General features: G+C 35.4%; 1 protein-coding gene across 11 annotated transcripts in view; it reads right to left on the reverse strand.

Annotated features, from left to right (window-relative positions):
* USP34 (ubiquitin specific peptidase 34) overlaps positions 1-19,309 on the reverse strand; it is a 134,369-nt gene that overhangs the window by 47,792 nt on the left and 67,268 nt on the right. For 10 of the 11 annotated variants that reach the window (XM_040611623.1, XM_040611619.1, XM_040611622.1 and 7 more), the window contains 17 exons: positions 19,114-19,273; positions 18,527-18,653; positions 18,283-18,430; positions 14,013-14,113; positions 12,307-12,516; positions 11,521-11,646; positions 10,599-10,721; positions 10,402-10,485; positions 10,017-10,103; positions 8,089-8,289; positions 6,679-6,761; positions 5,418-5,458; positions 4,297-4,421; positions 3,089-3,241; positions 1,704-1,808; positions 544-599; positions 323-443 (listed from right to left, as the gene is read on the reverse strand). In XM_040611623.1, coding sequence (XP_040467557.1) covers positions 323-443; positions 544-599; positions 1,704-1,808; positions 3,089-3,241; positions 4,297-4,421; positions 5,418-5,458; positions 6,679-6,761; positions 8,089-8,289; positions 10,017-10,103; positions 10,402-10,485; positions 10,599-10,721; positions 11,521-11,646; positions 12,307-12,516; positions 14,013-14,113; positions 18,283-18,430; positions 18,527-18,653; positions 19,114-19,273 — 2,051 coding nt within the window. The remainder of the gene's footprint in view (positions 1-322; positions 444-543; positions 600-1,703; positions 1,809-3,088; positions 3,242-4,296; positions 4,422-5,417; positions 5,459-6,678; positions 6,762-8,088; positions 8,290-10,016; positions 10,104-10,401; positions 10,486-10,598; positions 10,722-11,520; positions 11,647-12,306; positions 12,517-14,012; positions 14,114-18,282; positions 18,431-18,526; positions 18,654-19,113; positions 19,274-19,309) is intronic. The other variant, XM_040611616.1, reaches the window with a different exon arrangement.

Consider the following 19,309-nt stretch of genomic DNA (forward strand, 5'->3'; position numbering starts at 1 on the left):
CCCCTGCGCAGATCTGGAGCTTAAAAGCTACTTTGAAATCACAACTGTCCCACGATATGATCAAAAAGCAGCTGTTGTTAATGACTTAAACCAATCAATGCTGATCAATATTAAAAACTTTTAAATAACAATAATAATAAATGAAATGAAGAACAAAATAAATGAAAACAAATAAAATTTCTAGGAAGTAAGGCCTAAGGCTAGAAATATGATGTATTGAGCCCTGCAATCAAAATGGGGGAAAAAAGGTGAAATGAAGAAATTGTAGTGACAAGAGATGACACTATTTTGATCTCTTCGTGGTCCTGTGTCCTTTTCTTACCTGGCCTTCGCGAGAAAATTTAAAGGGTGGTTTGTGCTTAATAACGCTTGTTGCAAGACGAAGTAGTCCTGTGAGTCCATCATCTTCTATATTACCATCCTGATGGTCAAGGATTTCTCTGCTATATATACACATATATACAAAAGAAGTATTAAAATTCTGTCCCACTAGCAACAAATACAATGCAACTTACAAGTAAAATTACTGCCAGCAAACCTTACCTCCGAATGCAGTCAGCAAGATGTCTTGCTAGTGCATCTAAATCAAGCAGTGTCGTCTGATTAAAATTAAAGAAAATGGAATATAAATAGAAAATAATTATGTACTTCATGAATTACCACTTATAAGCCTGGTCTGAAACTATGGTTATGCTTTTGGGTGGAATTTTGTTATAGCACATAGAAAAACAGACAATTAAAACTCATCTTTCATATATGTTTGCAACAATGTCTTAATACGTTTTTATAAGTGGGATGAAACTTTGCTGCACCATTAAAATGAAGTAATTTATTCTTTCGCTTCTAGATCCCACAAATACACTCTTCCATACTGAAAAAAGCAGAATAGTACTATTTTAAAGAGAAATGTTTGTTATTTCTCACAAGAATGCACACTTTGTCATCAGAAGATTGACAAGTCCCATTAGCATCTCTTGGTTGAGCAACATGCAGAAGATGTAGGCAGAACTGTAGCCTAGCTAAGAGATTCAATTATAAACCAGAAATGGAAGGAAACTGAGCAGAGGAATAGGAGGGGGAAGCAACATTTTTGCCTCTCCTGGGAACATCCAGAGTCAGGAGAGGACAAGACTCTTCCATTCTGGAGAAACCAGGATTCAGGCTTTATCTTCCTTTCCCTCCCACACTCCTGCCACAACACTGAGAATGAACTAGACAGATTATGCACGTAGGGCCACCAGCCAGCACAAGCAGTTTGTACAAAAGGTACCTTTTGTGAGGAAGTCGTGAATAAGTTTCCTAACCTGCACTAGGTGCCTGTTAACGGAAATATTTTCCTCTTTCAGCTTTAGTCAAATACTTGATTACCTCCTCCTTAGACTGCATTGAAATTATCAAAGGTGAATCTCACGAGACAGTTACAGTATTCCCAATGTCTGTTACCATCACCTATGTTCACACTCTTTGTGTATGATACCCACTCCCCTTCTTGACTCTACAGGTTCAGTATCTGAAGCTTCCTTTAGCCAAGAGCTACTGAATACACATGAGAGTAGGGAAAGCTAGGATCTAGGAAAGATCCAAGAGCTGTTCACATCAGTGCACCATCTCTTAAGTAAAAATGTCTCATACTAAAGTAAAAATGGCCTGAATACCCAAATTCAAAAAAGGAAATATGCATATGAATGCAAAGCAAAACCTACCTGACTTGCATCTTTGACATGTATGTTATCAATCAGTTTGCACAGCAGCCAAAAATATTCCTTACAACCTGGTCGCAGCACTGTTTCTTCTTCGTAATCCTCTATCTGTGAAAAGAAATTGCTTTTGTTCTGAAGTACATCAGACAAAACAACAGTGTATTACAAAAACATAGTAAACACAGTAACTGTTACAAGACTATTACTTTCTTCAAGTCCCTATTTAAGATAATCCAAGACAAGAACAGTCTATTTTACAACAGTAACAGTGCATGTTCTATTTTCCTTCTGCACTATTTATTAATGTTCTTGAAAGATTGTCAAGGTGATCTGCCAGACCCTTAAAAAAGAAATTACAATAGTATTGACTCCATCCTACCCACTGCAATTTGCAAAATGTTCAGTATTAGACCAGACAAAACTTGAGAAACTTTGGCTGAACACAACTTCGGTTGTGTGTGTGTATATACATATGTATGTGTATATATATATTAACTTTGGTTAATACAACTAAACTCTTCTGAAAATGAGTAAATGCAAAATCTTCTGTAGATTGTTTAAACTTTTTTTAAAAATATCAGCAGTCTGAAACGAAAGCAGACTTAAACTGAATGAACCACTCTCACCTGAATTCAAATGCCACGCAGGGTCAAAAGAATAATTGCCTGACAGACTCAAAATCTGGGTTCACACTTTGCTGCCATACAAGTCCATACAAGTGCTCTCCTTCGGATCTAGCCACATCAGCTGAACTCAGCACAGCCTCCCCCGCTATGCATTGCTACGTCTACAATTCCCAATTTGCTTTAGGCAAAATCATCCACGTTAGTTCAAACCAGCTCTATTAACCTGCACACATTAACAGTGAGAACCTCTCCTGACACAGCTTTGACAGCATCCACAGAATCTCTTCTGTTTAGTAGAGCTGCGAGGACAATAACACTCCAATAGAAAACCAGCAGCAATTGACTGGGGCACAATGACATTCAGCCACAACAAAGGGTACCCCTGCACACATAAAACAATGTACTGATTTATTTATGAACTTAACTACATTTTAAAAGGAAATCAAGGCATATATTGAAAACACAACCATTATTCCCTAACAGTGTGTTATGTGGACACTAAAACTCCAGAACAAGAGGACTTCCTAAATGCTATTCTGCATTTCTCCAAGCACAGGCAAGCTGTAAATTACTGTAGTGTCACAACTTTAACTATTTTTGTGAAGTTTCTGGAAGCATGTAAGCCAGAAATCTTAGTATCTCAGTGTAACAGAAACTGTATGTCAGACATAAAGATAACATGCTATCATTTTACCTTTTAAATTAAGAAAAGTAAGTTTAAATAGAACTTTGATAAAGTCTTGTAATTTCTTAAATTCTTACCCGGATCGGTTTCAGAGCTTGAGCATCAGGGAGAAATTTTAATAATGTTGATGCAGCCAGCAGCAGAAAGGATCGATTAATTGAGTCTCCCCCATCCAGACCAGAAAGAGATAATTTGTATAAACCATTGCAAGACTCATGGCGAACAGCAGTCTTCATGAAAAATAAAGGAATTAAATTATTACATACAATATCTAGAAGACTTTTTTCATTTGTTGACTTTTCTTTCATACATACATAGTAAATTCCTCTCATAATATCTACCATGTTATCAAGGTAGAAAATGTTTTTCTAAAAACATGTATTAGAAATAACACACATTTAAATTACTTACAGAAAAATGCAAAAGATACCATGCTAACAAAAAAGCTGTTTTTTCTGCGCCCCTTTAGTAAAAATTACTAAACTAGCCAGTTACTAAAAGAGAAAATATCACATCTGGGCAAATTAGGGAAATCTGTGTTATGCTGGAACTTACACTGACTTGTTCCTAAGTATACGGTTAATTTCTTGAATTTCACTAGAAGAATTATTTTCTTCTTTCTTTTATTCTTAAGAAAAACATCCACAGACTATCTCTAAAGCAGCCTTGGAAGTTTGTGCTCTTTCTTTTCCAAGTTTTTTAGATGGAGTCAGCCCATAAACTTTTTGTGTGCTTGAGTAATAAAGCAGCAGAAAATAATTACCACATCATGTCCATATCGCACCTTTAAGCAATAACCAGTAAATACAAAACTTTTCTGCTACGGATGTATTTATGCAATTTTCAAGTTTTTCTTACATCAGGAAAAATTACTTAAAGCTAAGCAAAGATTCAGTAATAAAACTTTTATATCAACTCCCATTCACCTCATTTTGAAAAATTACAAAAAGCATGATGGGAGAAGTACATTTAGACTAATCCATGTTAGACAGCATCACCCAGAAACTTCAACAGTCTACAATAAATAACTACCTTCAAACAAAAGCCAACAACAAAGACAAGAGTTTATAAACTGGCCTGCAATCAACCACAAATGTGCCTTCTTACAAGGTATTTTAATTACAACTGATTATTTCTTAAACAGGATTGCAAGTAATTGAGTCAGATCCTGCCTACTTTTAGCAGAAATAACATGTTTTGAATTTAATGGCAGCTTGAAACCAAAGTTAATCTTGTTCCATATCATGCACTAATTAGTAACGCAATAACCTCTCCTTTAACATACCTCTGGAATAAGAAGGGTAAGTTTCTTTAGCCAGTCTTGCAAATGATCACTGTCCGCCAGACTGGATTTCACCAAGGAACAGCAGTGAGCCCAACTCACCAAGAGCCACATTGAATAATGAGTGACTGAAAAATGATTAAATAAATCACACCGTAACTAACAGAGTAGGCTTTTTAGGTTGAAGAGTCACGCAGTTCTAGCACATATACATTTATGTCAGTTATACTAACATACAAGACTAAATCCTTACTGGCACATAAGATATAACCTAAACTCAGAATTTTACCAATACCCTTACTAAATACCGACTGTTGCACTAGTGATGACACTTAAATTAGATTACTCTAAGTACTACCAATCTGGGGCACAATCCTTTCCTGCATCTCTACTTCTTAAGCAGCGAGCTGGTACTTTGCTAATGGGTTGCATCATGTCTTAACATGAACATTTCCCTGGACTAACTAGTGTATCTGTTCCTTTCTTCTTAACAGCTAAAAGTAAGACTTCAGTAGGTGATACGTAGAGTTAACTGAGAATTCAAGTTCATAGACATTAATATCCAAAAGGCAACAAAAAGTGGCAAATCTGAAGACAATGTATAAGCCCAGGAGGACATACCTATATTTATGCATGCCTATGCTGTACTTTTGACAATTACTTTGATATAGCCTTAATCTGACACAGGTCATTTAGACTTTTTGTAAGAAGCCTCCACAGGAGGGATAGACGGGGGAGCTCCAAGGAATGCTGGACCCAGCATGATTTCTGTAAACCAGAATAAAGGTCCTTGTTGCTGACTCTATTATGGTGTTACAGATGCTGCTCTTTGGAAGATAAGAATTACAGCTGGTTTTCCAATCGAAACCAGCTCTTCTGGAGATGAAGGCTGCTACAGTACAACATTTCATTTCACATAAAACCATTTCCATAGAAGGAGAGCCAGGCAAGTCATCTGGGACCTCTCTGTGTATTCCAACCTAGGTTATAACAGCCCTCACACTACCAAGGAACACAATTTTACAGCGTTCTAATGGTGGAATAAATCAAACATGTAAGTTGTTACATTCAGTATGTTTTCACTACTATTAGTTCACGACATAAAGCTGTTTTGCAGCACTAACCTTCATGTCTTGATCTGTGATCAGATTGAGCTTTCAACACCCTGAACAGGAAGAAGATAAAGCCGTTTGCACTTTATCACAGAACATAACAGATTATCACTTAGAAATACAAGTACACACAAATAACAACACAGTTACTCTTAAATACCCACTAAGAAAGCTAAAATTTTAATCTTAAAAGGATTCAGTTCTTGCAGGATTCAAAATTAGCAACAATAATAAAACTATGGAAATCTTCAAGTCACCACCTTAAAGCTGTACTGACTACAAGACAAAAAGTCAACAAAAAAACACCCACAACCTCTTTATTTCATATAAAAAAGAGGATGTAAAACAGAACTAAGAACTGGCCCATACAGAAGAAAGCTAGTGTTCTTCATAAAGAACCGCACTTCAAACAAACATTTGCAAACTTTATAAACAAATTTTTAATGTTTGTATTTATTTACTTAGATTTTTATAAATTGGAATAAAAGGTTATGAGACCAAAAACCTACTGTATATTTTTAAAAATATGCCTGCAACTCCACTAGAGGTTAAAGTCAGGCACATTTGCAGACTTCACTGGAAATGCTCTGAACGTCCTTACCAAACTTTTTAAAATATGGTAAAACACACCATCCATTACTTGGAATCCAGTGATTCTACAACACCAAATGTAACAAAAACCCTTGACCTCCCCACCATTAGTCCAACTGTCACGATGCAGTCTCAAACAGAATTGCTTTTCTCAGGACAAAAGGCAAAAAGGATGAAAATCTCTTAAGAGCCCATTTCTGAAGGTAAAATTTTGCCTTCAGTACATGTACACTCGCTAAAACAGCAAGGGTAATTTCAGCAGTAATAAGCTAACGTTATTAGGATGGAGAAAAAGTAAGTCAAAACTGGCAAACGGCTAAACAATTTAAAAGTCTATTTATCCTTTATGTTGCCTTGAAATTGAGACTGCTAATGGCTACAGAAAGAACAAAGTAGTTTTGGCATGAGAATTTATGACAGCATACCCTACATTGTTTGTTGCTCTATGCCGTATACCCTGACCATTGAAAGGTCTGGCCACTCTCCTCCCTCTCACTCCTGCTATAAGGACAGGATAACTGCCAGAAGAGGTGACTAAGAAAAGCAAGTCTAATGCCTACAGACCTAAATTTCTGACATGAGTGTTAACAGGGACTACAACTGAAAGAGCTAGCTATTTAGAGAAGCGATGCAAACGTGTACACTTGATAAGCTTTATTACAAAAATAAAAAGATATTGTACCTAGGTGCCAAGTTGTCATATGTATAAGCAACTGACATAAGTCGCTGAATCAAACTGGTTCCCTGGACAAGTACAAGAAACACCTTTAAAAATTGAAGTCAAAAGAAAAAAAAAAACAACAGTTAATATAACAACAAGCTTTTTGATCTGCTTTTAAATTATACACACTGTGTGAATCTAAAACAAACCCACCTGTGTAGAGGGAGGAAGAAAACACAAATCACAGCACCTCCATCGTTAAAACTTGTATTGTTTTTTATTAAAGCAGATTGAAAATCCTATGTTTCACTGACCAAGTCTAGATGCTAAAAATTCATTCTATTTCTCTAAGACAATTTCACTGAATAGAAAAATCAACTCTTTATTCAATCCTTTTAGTAAAAACACAGTATTCTTTGTTAAAGCATAGACTATTCACTTCCTTTTAAAAATCTTAGCCTTGAGGAGACAGGGTTGAGGATAAGCTTGAATATGTAAATCTTGCCCATCTCCCTGATTAACACATTTTATTGACTATACACTCACTTAAATTATTCATCTTTAGCAAACCTGACAAGCTACACAGAATTTTAGAATTAAAGTCTGAAGAAAGTCTTTTAAAATATTTAGACAGCAAATCCACTGCAATCAGAAATACTGATCAATTGACAATTAAAAATTTAAAACCCGTTATAGAAACTGGTTGCAGCATTTACACACAGCCAATGTTAAAAATGTAATGCATTTGATAATTTCCCTGTATCATAGTAGCTTTGGCAATTTAGGGATCTTTTCTGTCAAAAATACCTAATACTTATGGAATAGTTAAGGTTTTCCCATGTGTAGCAATGACAAATGGAAAGTTCAGCTTCACCTCACAGTTCAGATCTACACTTTGTGGCAACCACAGCTGGTCCTGAGCCCAAGAGCAATCAATTTACAGTGAATGCATCTCTGATGCCAAAATACTGTATTTGCTTAGTAGGAAGGTTTACAGGTTTAGTTTACATAAACAAAGTTTACTTTTACCGTACACTCACTCAGACATCCTTAGTACAGTAAGTTATTTTAGTGTTTACTAAAGGAATATAAAATGGATTTAGTGAGGATGGGGACAGCCCATATAACAGGTTATCACAAAAAAAAGGGAGTCATTAATTTAGAAAACAAAATCTAAGAAAGAGGGATAAAGCACTGGAATTCTGAATTCCCAATTCACGTGCTCATCACACACAAAAACTTTTAGTTCCGCCTTTTAAAACTGCCCGGTTTAAAGCAACTAAAATTCTTTTTACATCAGAATAACATGTGGGACGTAGATTAGTATCAGTAACTTTTCCAGTATATTATTTTATTACCAAAATAAAGGCTTCACACAACAAAGGAGTAATTTTTCCAAAGTTCACAAAATGGACACAGTTTATCTCTTACCTCTGTTAAACGAGGTATATGAAGGCCCTTTGCATGGTCACTTGCAGTCTTCCTTGATTTGCCTGGCCATGTTCTTTTTCTGTGACTCTCTGCTATACCAGACCAGGCAAAGACATCATGGTAAGCTAAATCCAGATCTGAAGGATCAACTGCAAACTGGCATATCAGCTTCAGCAAGCAAGCGAGACAGTCGAGCTGCCACTGTGAATAACAAGAAAATGAAATTGCATTTTTTCAGGGATTTATTTTACAAACTATTCTACACCTACTACAGAATTTGAAATGAAAAAGCTTAAGTAAGGTATACAGGATAAACAGCTAGAACTAACCGGCAAAACCTCACCAGAACAGACACTAAAGAGGAAGGGTTTTAAAAATCCTTATTTATAACAAAAATATTTTCATGAACTAGCCCTATTAACAGGGGCATTCAAGACATTCTATTATTCAGTGCAGGAAATAACACAAAGGAAATTGTACAGGAGTTAAGCTCAACAGTTAAGCCCCTGTCCTTCATTGTATTCAACTATAGCACAGGGTATAAAGTATGGTTTAAAGAAGTGCTTTCAGGTTGAATATATTTAACCACACAGAGACAATAAATACTAGTTAAAAAATAACATTTTGTATTGTAACGTCTCTTGTTTGATGAAAACTACTGATACATTTAGTAAATCTTGATTTAATAATCAATTTCATGGCTTCCAGCTCTGTGGCTATGACCATTATGACAGTAAATTAACAAAACTAGAGCACCATGTCACAGCAACACATGAAGTCAGCTGTCTAGCACCCAATACATGCATAAGTCAGGACTCTAAGACTCTTGGTTGCAGAATCTGTCACTATTTTCACCATGTTGTGAACACTTTCTGGGCAGACCAATAAAAGCAAACAAACTTACTTTTGTTCATGTACTGAATAGACAGAATGGGCATTTCTTTCTAATACTGAAACAATTTTAGAACAAATACCTCAAAATCAGTTAAAAAGCTATCAAATTTTTAATAAAAAGTATACCTGGCTTCTATTCAGCATTTCAGGAACTGTCACCAGTTTCATACATACATGTGTATGCTTGTTCACGTATATCTTTTTATGTACATATGACTCAGAGCTTGAGATATTTCATTTTTTTTAATTAAATGCCACAGAATTGAAAATAAAAGGGAAAAATTGCTAATAAAAACTTTTCATTACAGTATGACTTCAGCTCAAACTAATAACAGAACTGTGACGACAAAAACATTATATAAGAACGATTAATAATAACATTCATTATTGAAAAGTGTCTTTAATAACACAGCAGCCACAATGCTACCACTTTTGTCTCAGTGCTAACAAGGGTAAATGGTATTTCTTGGCCTCTTCAGAGGGAAAGACAATTAACAGATTACTGATTTAAAACAGACTATAATGAAAGTTTCCTAATAGCAACCTTCCCTAAAATAAGTCCAAAAAAGCAAAAAATAAAGTACACCCTTCTTGTTTGGCAAATTTTGACTTTTTTAAGGAAGCGTGATATGCAATAGTTATATCAATGCAGTTGCAATCATCGCTAAAGATGAAGCCCAGGTTTTTTTCTCTGAGGTGCTCCCATGATCTACAAATTTACATTCCAGGACATAGGATTTTTTAAGACTGGACAAAAAATTAAACCAAAAATACATAGAAAAATACAAAGGCTGGTTTTAAAATACAAAAAAAGCAGAAGTGTGAAGACTTTTTCAAAAAGAAAATAAATTCTTCTAGGAATATAAAATATTCAAGAAAAAGATGCTATTGCACAGACTCTGGTGGCTTCAACTACAGAATTCATTTATTTAATTTACTGCAGAAAAGTAACTATAACAAAGGTGGAAAGTAATGAAAGTCTTTACAAATGAGAGTTATGCTATTCTGGAGAAAAGGAGTGAATCAACACCTACCACAGTCCATGATTCCCGTTCTTTAGGCTCTAAGATTCCAGAATTGAAAATTTCTAGCAACTGTTGGAGCCCTCCAGCAGCAACAAACTGTAAGTATATTATGGTACCAATGTGAAAATAAAAACCCAAATACAGAAATATCACTAAGTTCAGTTAGATACCAATCTAAGCTTCATACATAAATAAATAATGAGAAACTATTCATCTGACTATTTTATGAAAACCAAAATAAATAGTTGTACACAACTATAACAAATTTACAGGCCTGCTAACAGAAAAACCTTAAAACATTATACCTAAATTTGAGATCAAAACCTCTTACTATCCATTTCGTTTTTTTAAAAAACTATGTAAGGTATCACAGAATACTGTAGGAAAATCAAACCTTGCAGCTCCATGTGTTTTTACTGTTTTCTATTTGATCTTCACTCGAATCATCTGAGTCTGGGTAAAGATCACTGTAACTTCCCTGAAGATAAACAAGACCAATTCATTGTAAAAACAGGTGAAGAATTAAAATGCTATTACTCATCAATATGTACTTTGGTTCAGAGAGAAAAACATCTATATCTGCGCAATTACCGTAGATTCACGTCTTATTCTCCTGTTGGGCTTTCCCAAAGCTTCAATAATTTCCAGGGCATACAAAAGTTTATGGGCACTTTTTATTCGCAGAAGATCCTTCCAGCTAAAGCCATCATTACCCTTAAAAGATGATAAAGACACAAAATAATTAACACACTTACATGTAATGCTGATCTATCCAAAAAATGCACGGAGACGTAGGAGAGGATTTTTAAAGCGACACAGACTGTTTGGTTTTCAATTTTATGTTATTTTAAATCAGACAATTTCAAGCATATTTCTATACATGATTAACAATCTGAATAACGTGTATTCACTGATGGAATTTGAGTAAACCTCCAATATTATCATAAACTAAGGTATGCACAAGTACAGGAAGCCAAATGCTATACTCTAAATTATAACTTCCATGAAAATTTTGATGCATGTGTCCATAAAGATCTGTAATATCTAAAAACTGTTAATATGTAATTTCAACAATTTTAAAAGAGGCAAAGTTTTCATCTATAGGGCAAGAAAACAGCTAGGTAAGTACCCACGTTTTGAACTTATAGAAGACAGTACAGAAGGATTATACTATCACAACTCCCATAATGTTGAAGCAAAGCTGCAGATGAAGAAACTGCTGTTTCAATTCAAACCAGAAGATTGTGACAATCAGTATTGACTACTCATTTATTGAATCATTTCTTAAAAGGAATCATAAAAACAAACTTCAGGAACTAGGCTGACATCTCTGTTTAGTTTAATTTCAAAAGAATCACCTAAGGTTTGTTTATTAGGTTTACTTGTGTCTCAGCACACTTAACATACTTACCATTAAACATTCCTATTTGAGGAAAATTCAACTAAAACAGCAGACCCTAAAACATCCGCGTGTAAAAAAGATAAACATGTAAAACAAACATCTTTTGCTCACCTGCTCATCTGAAATATTCTGGAATGCCTGCAACATATTAGGGCACGTTGGCAGAAGCATTAGCAGTTCCCAGACACGTCTGGATAAATTTTCTGCATGGAGATGGAGTTCTTCACACCTTGCACTCTGACAAACCATAGAACACCATTCTTATTGTGAACTTAATTGTGAAAATAAGATTTCAAACACCACAAATATATTTATTTTTAATTAAGAAGCTGTTTCCATCTAATGTAAATCCATAAATAGAACATGATAGTTGAAGTCTCACTGAAACTAAGTTATATACAAGAAACTAAGTTATATTATCTCTAGAGCTTAAGTTATATTATCTTTAGAGCTTATCACATATTTTGAAATGTGAGCGTAAATAAAACTTAAAAATAAACAATGGTTTGAATATACTAGTGGTTATTTCGTTTCCCACAAGCTAATGATGCCATAACACAAAGATTGAGTTTTTGCAATACAACCTTTACAAAACCTTTCTTCAAGCCAATTCCCATTATTAGTCACGACATCTATTCAACTAATCAAGATTCTTTCTTAATTACTGTTTTGTAGCTTCTACAATATTTAGAACATTTAAAACATATCAGAACAATGTTGTTAAGAAAATCAGAAAAACCATGATAATGATTTCACCCTAAATGAGATATGAATATACAGACAATAAGCATATCTAGCAATTGGACAGAGTACAAAGGAAGTAAGCTAGACAGGAAAAATAGATCCAATTAAATAAGAATTCAATTTAACTGCTCTAATAAAATTACTCTAAATTACCTCACGATCTTCCATAGCCACTTCTCCAGAAGGAGGCTTGAAAGAGGCAAGCATCTCTAACAAATCAAAAAGGGTGGTAAGATGAGGTTCTTGCAGAAGTAAAAGCATTGGAATGTTGTCCTTCTGAGGAGGAGGTAGGCAGGATGCTGGAAGCTGAACACCTTCACCTTTACGTTCTCTCCTTGGTGCACCCAGGGATACAAACACCATCTAGAAACAGAAAGAGACAACAAGGAGGAGAGACGCAATTTTTAAAATGCGTATGATAAACTCTGAAATGTTTTCAACAGGATCATAATTAAGAACTTAAAGATACATCGGTGTCTTTGTTGTCAAATCTTTACTGAGCAGTATTTTGAGCAACTGCCATAATTAAAGCTTGGTTGTTGCTTTCACTTAAGGCATTCATGGTGCAGCTGCATACAGTGTTTGCTGTTGTTACCGTAGACAGGTACTGTTTCCTTGTCCCTCATTCTTTATTTTGCAATTCAGGCCTGGGAGACACTGGTACTCGTCTGATTCCTCAGTGTATTAATGAAATGGCAGAAAAAGTAATCCAGAGGAAAAATGAGATAAACTGGACCAGAATAAAGCTAGCAAGGGCACAGCAATACAAATAGCAGTGTGGCTGGCAAAGCATATATTTGTTACACTGGCATAATCACGATGTGGAAAGCCTTTCTCAGATGAACTGTTCCTGCTGACTAGTTATCACCTCCATATATTGAACACACCCTGCCATTCAAACTGAATGCTACTGCTCCTCCAGGTCCTGAAAACATTAAGAATTCATCTGATTGCACCCTAGTCCAATTCTGCAAAATTATCTATGTTAGTAAGAAAAACTTGTTTTAAAAACTGGTTTTGTTTTTGCATTAATCCAATTCATTTAGCAAAAGGAACTAATGAACAATCAAAGACGTAGTCCAATAGAATGTCCAATTTGTAACCGCAAGAGTCAAGACAGATTAACTGCTACTATTGCTAACAGTCAGCTAAGGCACATGTAAGCACATGAGCCAGCAACAATCCTTCTAAAAGGATGTTAGCAGATCCCTGAAAGTGTACAGTATGAGTTTAGTTTTCCTTTAGATAGAAACAATGTATGTGATGATCTGCTGGTAAGTTTTGTTACAGTCCTAACTCCCTAAAATAGTCATGATGTCATTCACAGTTCTACAAATCGAATCAGGCTTTTCCATACTGTTGATTTTAGCAAACTTACAAGTAGACCACTCTAACAGGAACTCTGAATTGAGATAAAAAATTACAGATGAGCATTAAAAAAAGCTTCAGATCTAACCTGTGAAAGGAGTCACTGCTACTTTGGAATGTTATGACTATGTGTTCAACAACTCAGACAAAAAGTGAATATTTGATTCTGTTTTCACTGTTCCCTTGTTTTCCTTGATGGATGAAAAAAAATTAGTTTTTTCTTTTATTCCTTGAGTTTTCACATCTGCTAACATAACTACAAATAGACTTTTAAAATTATTAAAGACTGACACCAGCAAGACCAACAGCGTTAGTCGGAGCTTACAGGAGGCACATATTGGATAGCATGAAGCAACTGGTTACAGAAAGCCATAGGATGCTCCCAAAGAAAAGTATACCTTCCACCACCATCATCTACATCAGCTGCACAAGACAAAAGCAACGCATCAACCAATCTTTTTCAGTGACCGTTATCTGTATGCTGGTAATACCTGCATATCCTTAAAACCCAATTCATGAAGTGTTTTTTCATCATAATCAGTTGTCAGTTCATGCCCTGATGAAATCATTCTCACAGGTCCCATGAGGCCACCTAGGATAAAAACGTATTTCAATAAATTTCTAGACTTGTAGTTTCATTTTCTAACAGAAGTGCTAAGACTTATGATTTTTAATAGTACGCTCTTCAGTAGCAATTAAAATGAGGCAAAAACTTAATGTAATTTCCTTAAGAAAACTGGTTACCATGTTAAACTAAATTTACTTGCATGTATTCAGAAATAACCTTTTCAATAACAGTTCACCCAATCTTGTAGCGAAAAGTTTTTAGAATTCAGATTAAACATGCCTTCTGTATTTTGTAGTAAATTATGCTACACCAGAAAAGGATAATGGAAAATGATTATGGTCATCAACAAAATCCCTCGGTATCACACACCTGTGATAAAGTCAGCAAAGACTAAGCAGCAATGATTAATCTTACTTGCATGTAAGTTGGAACTGGGTATGTCATACACTTCAGAAAGGAAAAACTGAGAACACCCTTCAAAGAATTCCCAACACTGAACAAGAAATTTGAACAAGTAGAGGATTAAGAATTTCACTTGATTTGGCGCAATCAAGCAGTAACCAAGAACTACAATGCACAATAACCTCATACCTCAGAGTACTCGTACAGCTCTAACCACCAATTGTGGCACACAAAGATCTTTATCATGGACTGAAATCTGCTACGCTGTTCAGCCACTGTTCTTACATGTACACTTTTCCCAACATGAGGCCCTGGTCCTCCACACCAGTCCAGCTTCACGCTGCCACTATACTTCAACATTGGGATTTCAACAGACTTCTTCACAGAAGCCAGTATTTTTGAACCTCTTGCAGAAATCTTGGGAAAGTACTCAAGAGTTCTGTAACCCGAAAATGCTTCAAAACAGCCCATTACCTAGCTATAGGAACACAGTATTCAAAGACATGCGTTAAAATAAAAAACCCCAAACCTCTACGTATACGCAGCTAACAAACTTCACTCTTTCACTGCCATAAAGATATGTACGGTGTAGTGTACACGCAGTCAGCCTTCTTCAGGTAATTATCGGAAGCCCATCATCTGCAGCCTGCAGCCACGGAGCCTCTGCTGATGTATGCACACAACTCTAAGTGATGCTTCCCAAAACCAGCCAAGATACACACACGAGTGCTGACATTTCCAAACCAGAGCAGTCCAGTAAGATGTATGCACAGTAACTTTTACGGAACGGCCAGATAAACGGAGGTATCAGGCAAATACATATGATCCTCAAACCCTGCCCAAACGAAATTGCTGGGACATCAGTTAACAATAAAACCATGAAGGTTTTATACAGAATTGGGACAAACCTCACATATCTATTACTGTTCCCATCCTCACCAGCTGGGTGTTCTGAAACTTATCAATGCAGTCAGACAAAATAATTTCCAACAGATAAAGGCAGGAAAACACATCATCCACAAAAATAATATGGAAATCTACCATCCTACTAGCAAACTAGTAATATTTCAGAAGAAAGACTACAATGGGCAATCTGAGTGAGAAGTGAACACAATCTCACATTTCTCTGAGCAATGCAAATTTCAACTGAGCAAGAGACATTACAAAAGGTATATCAGGACCTTAAAAGAATTATGTGGTAAATGTCTGGTAAATAGAAAAAAAAATAACAACTATGATTATTGTAGTGAAAGAGAATTAAAAAGTACATTCAATAAATGTGAATGCATCTACTACTTTCAGATACACTCCCAGAGTTTTGGCTAGTGGGTATTGGTTATTTCCTTGACAGCAGTATGATGGCAGAAAACATCAGAAATGTATCTATAACTAATAAATGCTTAAGTTTCTTTTAACCTGCCTCAGAACCTGCAGCTTCATTTGCCAAAATAATAGTTGCCTCGCTTCTCTAACAATCTGTTTAACATTAATTTTCACTGTCTTCATCTTCTCAAAATAAATTTCCTTTTGAACACAACATGTGTTAGATGTGACTGCTATCATTTCAGACATATCATTTTGTTCATGGATTCCAAGAGCAGGAAAATGAAAACAACACTGTGCAAAGATGCTGGAAATGAAATTGCTATCTAGACGGTGGTGAAAAGGCAGGCTAACAAGAGTGCTAAAGCAGGCCACTCACAGTTAACAACAGCTGAAACAAATAAAAAGAACTAAAAATAAAAGTGCAAGTCTAGAATTCCAGGAGCCAAAAGCTGATATAAAAATTCTGTTATCTTTGTCTATTTTGTGAAATTGAAAGCCCACCTGAGAAAACTAAAAAGCAACTAAGGACATTGAGATTTAGCTCTGTAAGGACAAGACAAGAGAAAAAATTGTACGCTGACATCACAAGCCTTTAATTTTTACTGGAATTTGATAAACTCTGCTCAGATTTCTACCTAAGTTGATAAAATAATCACCATTTCAGGTTTCTAATCAAGAACTGTTTGTAGGTTAACTAATCCAGGTAAATTAAAATGGACATAGTGGAGGTCGCTGAGACGGAAGTATGCACTATGCACCTTACAGTAAACGTCTCCTGTGATGCAGTGACCCAAGTCTTTAAGTTTAAACTGTCAGTACACTGAACCATCATTCACAGAGCTCTCTGTGACAATGTTATTAGAAAGTAATTTATTTTTTTTAATCTATACAAATAGTCCCCAAAATAGGGTACATAAGTAAAACTGCAGGTTTTAACCGCAAGTCTCAGTTTCAACCCTATCTTCTTCAAAATTAGTTGAAAAGTAAAAATCACATGATGAGATTATTCCAAACACACAGCAGCACACAGAGAACAATGCAGAGGCACTTCTTCAGGAGTTTGGTTAATAAGAGATTTAGCCTCTTACAGGATTTTATGCATCCATCAGCCAACACAGATATCAATTGCAAGACAAAGCACTTAGAGTCATTAACACAGGTTTTAAACCTAGCAAAGGACACTGGGTTTATGAATCGACAGATACAAATTCTATAGTTCTCCAGTTTCCCATAGTTATGGTATGTTAATAATTAGTGTAATGAACATAGAAAAAATAAAACAACTTCCACAAAAACGAGTACAAATTATGGGTATCAGCACAGACACAAAAGACACTGTACATACGTAACACGACTGAAATGCAGCTGCTGTAGGACTACAACTCCGAATTTTCTGAATTGTGTGTTTCTACGATACAGCCAAAACAAAAATAAAAATTTCTGCTACCTGGCTATATTTGGTGGAAAACAAGATCGTTTCTTCACTAGAACAGATTCTGACAAGTGGCTGGAAAAGGATTTCACAAAGGTCATCAAGATGTCTAAATTTCTGGTTTCCTGACAGTGTGTCTCATTAAAACATTTTTTAAAAATATTTTAAAAACTATGAGAAGAAAGTCAGATTTATGTTTACACATATGCTAATGGTCAGTAGTGTCAGAAAAACACATTCATGGACAGAATTTGTTCCGATAATACACATTACATGCTAATGCTCATAAAGAAAGGAAACAAGAAAACACTGTAAAGACAGTGAACAACAACAGGATGCATATTCATCACACTGTAAGCAAGCAACGATGGTCTCAGGAGAAAGGTGATTCCAAATTAAGAGCGTCAGAAGAGGATGGATGACCATTTTTGCTACAGGATGATCATAAATTAAACATCAGTTGCAGGAGTGAGGACAATCTTACACCTGACTGGAATACATGTATGTAGGGTATATAAATATGAATTTGAATTATGACTTCAAATTCTGAACCAATGCAAGAGCCAGGAACCTTCATTTCACAAAACACTGAATAAGTTTCTATGTAACAGAATCTCCAAATTACAGAAAACAACATAATGAAAACCATGAGAAGAAAAAATACTGTGCGGGAAAGTGTATTGGAACTTGGAGCTTGGCTGGATCTGAGGACTTCTGGCAGATCCACATTTTCTTTGCTATTTCAAATAAATGCTAGTGCTTAAGAAATAATGCTATTAACTAAAAGCGAGGGTGATGCTAACTATAATTAGAATATACTAAAATAACTAAATATATATAATTTATATAAATTTATATAAATTTATTATATATATATATATATAAAATAACTAAAATAACAGCTAGAAGAAAATAAATCATAACACTTGCTTATTTAGGATATCTGAGGAAGAAACTGACCCTAACCTTCTAAGCTCTAAAGGGATGAACCCTTGTAAGGGAAAAAAATACAGGTACAAGTGCTATAGCTTACCAGGGAAATCCCCCTTGCGGCTGCTTTGGCCAAACTCCTGAAGCTGTGCTTGTTGATTTATCTGCTCCTTCTGCAAATTTTCATACCAATGGGTAACTTCTGCCCGTAGATCAGCCACCTGATCACTAGGATACATTTCTATAGTCATCTGAAATAAAAAAATTGTTTTATTATTCAAAGCCCACAGTGGACTTACTGAAATTTAACAGTGAAGGATGGCCTTGTAAAAGGGCTTTTAACTGACCTTGTCAGGAAGCCCAGCTGGCTGACACACAATTCGCAGTGGCAGTGACTGTTTGTCACTCAGAGCCTTCAAGTGACTGCTGATACCAGTGCCTTCAATCTGCCACTGTCTCAGATGATATGCAAACCTTAAGGAGGAGGTAAAAAGATGGAAAAAATATTTTTGTCAAAACCTATTTAACACAAATGTTTGATAAACAATGACAGGAAAGACAAAACTTGCACCTTTATTCACTGTTCTGGGTTGGGGTTTTTGTTTGGGTTTGTGTGGCTTTTTTTCAAGAGAAGAGGAAGGTATTGATATCCTCACTATTTTTCAAATTAAAGTTAACTTTGAAGAAGTTTCTTTGGCGAGGGATGGGGAAACATGAACTGTATATATTTATACAAGGACAAGGGCCAACCCTGGTAACTGTTTAGACCTTTTATATTAAAAGTTTCAGAATCATCTACTCCTGTCTTTTCTTTACACAAAGAAAACCAAAGAAACTATTACTTGAATGAATAATAACTCATAAGTCATTCATCATTACGATAAGAGGAATGGAAATACATTCCGCATCCCAATATATCAATAAAGCTATTTACCTTCTCCTAAAAGCCTCCAGGTGTGTCTTCAGCATTAGGAGTCCTCTTTCAATAATGGTCAGACTTGAGTGAGAGTCTTGCTCAAGGTTACTAGAAGCTATCATCAGACTCTCCATACACTTGCTAATAAATTCTTGTTCTTTTTCCAGACCAGTTTTACCTGTAATATGAGTTAAACTAAATTATATACGCACAA

The sequence above is a fragment of the Falco naumanni genome, chromosome 12 (assembly GCF_017639655.2).
Source record: "Falco naumanni isolate bFalNau1 chromosome 12, bFalNau1.pat, whole genome shotgun sequence".
Classification (NCBI taxonomy): Eukaryota; Metazoa; Chordata; class Aves; order Falconiformes; family Falconidae; genus Falco; species Falco naumanni.